The following is a 4829-nucleotide window of genomic DNA, read 5'->3' as shown; positions in this document are numbered from 1 at the left end:
TATTGAAAGCCATGAAAATCTAGGGTAAAATCCCTAAGGCTAACCTCAACCCAGCAAGTGAACCACTTGCTAGGTGAGGTGGCTAAGAAATATATTATTCTTTTATTATATAACTTGCCACGTAGGAAAGCAAGTTAGCAAGCACTTTCTAACTTAGAAAGTCATTGCTAATTGTTTCAAAGCTGCAAGGGGGCAGCTTTTGTCACTTTTGCTGACAAAAGCTGCTGTTTTATTTTTCTTTTTTAACTTATATTATTATTTAATTATTATATTTATAATATAATATAAAAGTGAGACCATTTTAGAAAGTGAGAGAATATTGCAGGGATATAGAACAAATAGTAGATAATTTGTAAATTTGATGATGTGAAAGTGGGACCCATTTTAAAAAGTGAGAGAAATTGCTGGGATAAGGACAGCCTAACACCGCCGAAAACACCAAATACGTGGGAGGAAAAGATGGAAACCATAACGGACCGACTTACGAGGGGTACCAACGCCCCTGATTTTGCCACGTGTATGTGATGCTCGCCGTTGTTTCTCTCCTCCGTCGCACTATAAGTACGCGCCACCAACACCGTACCACTCCATCGTCACATCACATCTTCTTCAATTCTTCATCTTCTTGACTACTTCTTCTTCAGTTCTTGTGTTATTCATATATTATCTTCAAGCTAGGTTTTTGTATCGTTGTGAAAATGTCTTGCTGCGGAGGAAACTGTGGCTGCGGCTCTGCCTGCAAGTGCGGCAGCGACTGCGGCGGGTAAAAATCCAAACCCTTCTCCGGCACCGGAATCTATCTGTTTTAAGCTAATTTAATTACACAAAATGAAATGATGCAGGTGTAAGATGTACCCTGACCTGAGCTCTTCTTCGGAGACCGCCAAAACCACGCCTCAGACCCTTGTTCAAGGCGTTGCGTCCCAGAAAAAGTGCGTATTTGGTCATGTAAATAGTTCATGTATTTGGTCATGTCTACTGAATTACTAAGTTATTGTAATTTATCTCAGTTCTGCATGTCTAAAGTGAATAGATATGGCATTTGGTCGTGTCCGGTCTGCTGAATTACTGAGTTATTATAATCTATTTTGGTTCTGCATGTCTAAAGTGAATAGATCTGACATTTGGTCATGCTTGGTCTGTTGAATCATTGAGTTATTGTGATTTATCTGGTTTCGCCTACTCCCTCAAGATGGGGCATGAGGGTCCTTAACCTTGTTATGTTGGTTTTATTGCAGGGAGAGTGAGGGATGTGTGATGGGAGCTAAGGAGGGATGCCATTGCGGGCCAACTTGCCAATGCGACCCCTGCACCTGCAACTAACACAAAGGGCGGAGAATTAAGAGTGAGTGAAGATCAGAGGATATATTCCGCATATCCGTTCCCATAGTTAGCTAGCTAGCCTGGAATAAGAGTAGTGGTGTATGTATGTTTGTTCTTTTTGACTTATATTATTATGAGTTAGGTTGATCTCAGAGTCTCTGCTTCTATATGTACTTATCAAGTTATCGCCCATAAATAAATGTTTAATTTTAAAATTTATTGTTTTTCTCTCTTCTTTTTCTTAGCTAAAGATATTGCATGCAATTGAGATTATTAGATGATGATAAAAAGAGGTAACAATTATTGTCCATTATTGCTAGGGCTTTGAGGTTTCAAACTGCTAGCTTACTAGAATTTTTTTTTTTTTCTTTTTTTTTTTTTGTTTTGGGGGAGATTGTGTGCTACATGCAACATATATTCTTTGTACTTCCAGTTTACCAACATAACAGATCCATCTTCTTCTTTCACCTTATCTCTCTAAAACCGCATCCATTCATTCACTCCATCTGCGACATATATTCTTTGAACTTTACTATTTGATAGAATATATATTGTTGGGAATTTCAATTGTAATGTTTGGTATACATAAGAATTGAAAGAAAATAAGTAGTATAAAGTTCAAAATGTCCCTACTTATTATTATTATTATTATTATTATTATCATGGAATAAGTAGTATCAAGTCTAAAATGTCACTATTTATTATTATTATTATTACTATGGTCCACACAAGCTGTATGGATCATATTTTGTACAAAAATAATGTATTTTTAGTATATTAAAAATGTATTTTATATTCAAGGAAATAATGCACATTTAGTACAAAAATAATGTGTTTTTTTTTTTTTTTTTTGAAAATGAAATAATGTATTTTTAATATATTAAAAACATACCATTTTTATGGTTCATACAGCACTCTGTGGACTATGGTCTACACAGTAATTTGCCTTATTCTTATTATAAATTTTAAATAACCAAATTTAAATTTTGCTTTCGAAAATTTATTAAAATGTTGTATAAATGAACCTTTGAATTGCATAATGAAAGTAATATAATAAAATAGATAAGGGAGTTTCGAGAAAACATATTTGATTGAGGTTGGCCTACTAATTGACATTTTGTGTTAAGAATAGAAGAAAAAGATACACTATAATCAAAAGATGTGAAACATCATTTTTAGGTTAAAAATAGAGGGATAATTTTGTCTCAAAGTTACTTTTTATAATTCATGAAATTAAAATAATAAGGGGTCATGGCATTCTTTTTTTGAATTACAATGTAGTATCTGTTCATACTTTCTCAACCTACTGAAACACAAAGAACCAAGGCTCAAACTCACAATCTTCTAAATGGAAGTCCAACCCAGGTACCATTAGACCACATAGTCTTGGTGGGGTCATGACATTCTAATTCCATGAAAATGAAGAAATTTTAATGTCACAGAATTGCATTTGGTAAATTACGTTGTGCAACCGTGTGCGCATAATTTGAACTAAATATCCAGAATGAATGAACTAAATATCCAGCATGAATGAACAAAATATCCAGCATGAATGAAAAAAAAAAAATCAGTTTCGATTTTTGTCAACGGCGTTATGTTGTGCGTAATTTGAACTATATATCCAGAATGAATTAACTAAATATCCAGAATGAGGGAATTAGGTAGGAAATAAATTGTAATTTCATGGGGGAAGAATAATGTGGGAATAAAGTGGTAATTTAAATTCCATTTTGATTTGCATGAATAGAATTATTGGACTATAGACCACACAAGTTGTATGGACTATATTTTGTATGTTACAAAATAATGTACTTTTAGTATATTAAAAATGTACTTTGTATTTAGAAAAATTACATTATTTGAATACTAAAAGCATATTATTTGCATATTATTTTGGAATAAGGTTCAAATTGACCACTGAACGTAACCTGAAAATGCAATTAGGTCATTGAACGAAAAAAGAAAAAAGTGCAATTAGACCACTGAACACTCTAAATATATGCAATTTCACCTTATAGCAGGTTACCTGCTTACGTGGCAACTGAGTTGACATTTTTAATAATTTTTAAATAAATTTTAATAATAAATTTAAACAAAATAAAATTAAAAAACGACGGGGCCACCCCCTTCCCCCACCCCCCTCTTCCTTCGTCTCCGCCGGGGTGAGGAAGGGAGTGGCCGCCGTCGTTTTATTTTTTATTTAATTTTTTTAAAAAAATTATTATTAAAATTTATTAAAAATGTCAACTCAGCTATCACGTAAGCAGGTAACATGCTAAAATTAATGGTAAGCTGTTATCGGGTGAAATTGCATACATTTGGAGTGTTCAGTGCCCTAATTGCACATTTTTGGAGTGTTCAGTGGCGTAATTGTACTTTTTTTTTTTTTTTCATTCAGTGGTCTAATTGCTTTTTTAGGTTAAGTTCAGTGGTCAATTTGAACCTTATTCCTATTATTTTTTTATAATGTATATTCAGTACAAAAAATAATGTACTTTTTTTAAAAAAAAAAATTACTTTTAATATATTAAAAATGTACTTTCTTTTATAGTACATACAACACTATCTGTATCATGGTCCACACAATAATTTGCATTATTATTGTTATAAATTCTAAATGACTAAATTCAAATTTTGCTTTTAATAATTTATGTAAAACGTTGTATAAATGAACCCTAGAATTGCATAATGAAAGCAATAAAATAGATGAGGTTGGCGTACTAATTGATGTTTTGTCTTAAGAGTAGAAGAAAAAAATACGCTATAATCAAAAGAGAAGTCAAACATCAATTTTAGATTAAAAATAGAGATGGATAATTTTGTCTCAAAATTACTTTTTATTCTTCTTAAAATCTATGAAATTGAAATACGGGGGAAGGGGCATGTGATTCTAATTCCATTAAAAGAGAATTTCAATGTCGCAGAATTACAATTCTCTCCAACTAAACGAAAGAATTTGTTTATCTTCAAAAGTATGTGAGAATTAAGTGAGAATGAAATTGTAATTCTCTCCAACCAAACGCATTAGTTTCTTGTTCTGATCATCGAACCTAGCATCCATCTTTACAAACTTTGAAATTTAGGTTCTTAACAGTGGTTTCCAGGTTTGCAAATTTTGATTATATACCAATTATCACAAAGTCAATTTAAAATACAAATGTAATGTCTGACTTTCAAAATATTGGTTAATTAAACAATTAAATATTCTAATTGCATATATTTTTATTAACACCTATCTTCATAACTAGTTTTTTCTATGCGCGATATGCAAAAACATATGTCCAAAAATATATGCTCAATATTTATATTCTTTAAAAAGAAACAAATCCCTACTAATTAAAATCTCTATGAAATCAAATTTATTTATTATAATATAATACATAATGTCTACAAATATTATTATCATTAAAGAATATAAGAAAATATGGTGGATGCATGTGCATGGTAACAAAAATAGAAAAGATAACGGAAGTTATATTGGTAGAGGTATTTTTGTTCAAAAAATT

General features: G+C 31.4%; 1 protein-coding gene across 1 annotated transcript; it reads left to right on the top strand.

Moving 5' to 3' along the window:
- Window positions 1-605: 605 nt before the first annotated feature.
- Window positions 606-1538, top strand: LOC109158118 (metallothionein-like protein type 2). Its single transcript, XM_019305939.1, has 3 exons — window positions 606-763; window positions 843-932; window positions 1239-1538. Exons 1-3 carry the CDS (start codon window positions 699-701, stop codon window positions 1321-1323), a joined length of 240 nt encoding a protein of 79 aa, XP_019161484.1. The 5' UTR covers window positions 606-698; the 3' UTR covers window positions 1324-1538.
- Window positions 1539-4829: the final 3291 nt, after the last annotated feature.

The sequence above is a fragment of the Ipomoea nil genome, unplaced genomic scaffold, assembly GCF_001879475.1.
Source record: "Ipomoea nil cultivar Tokyo-kokei standard unplaced genomic scaffold, Asagao_1.1 scaffold2805, whole genome shotgun sequence".
In the NCBI taxonomy this organism is placed as follows: Eukaryota; Viridiplantae; Streptophyta; class Magnoliopsida; order Solanales; family Convolvulaceae; genus Ipomoea; species Ipomoea nil.
Note: the sequence above shows the minus strand (reverse complement) of the source record. Positions and strands in the feature narration are given on the sequence as shown.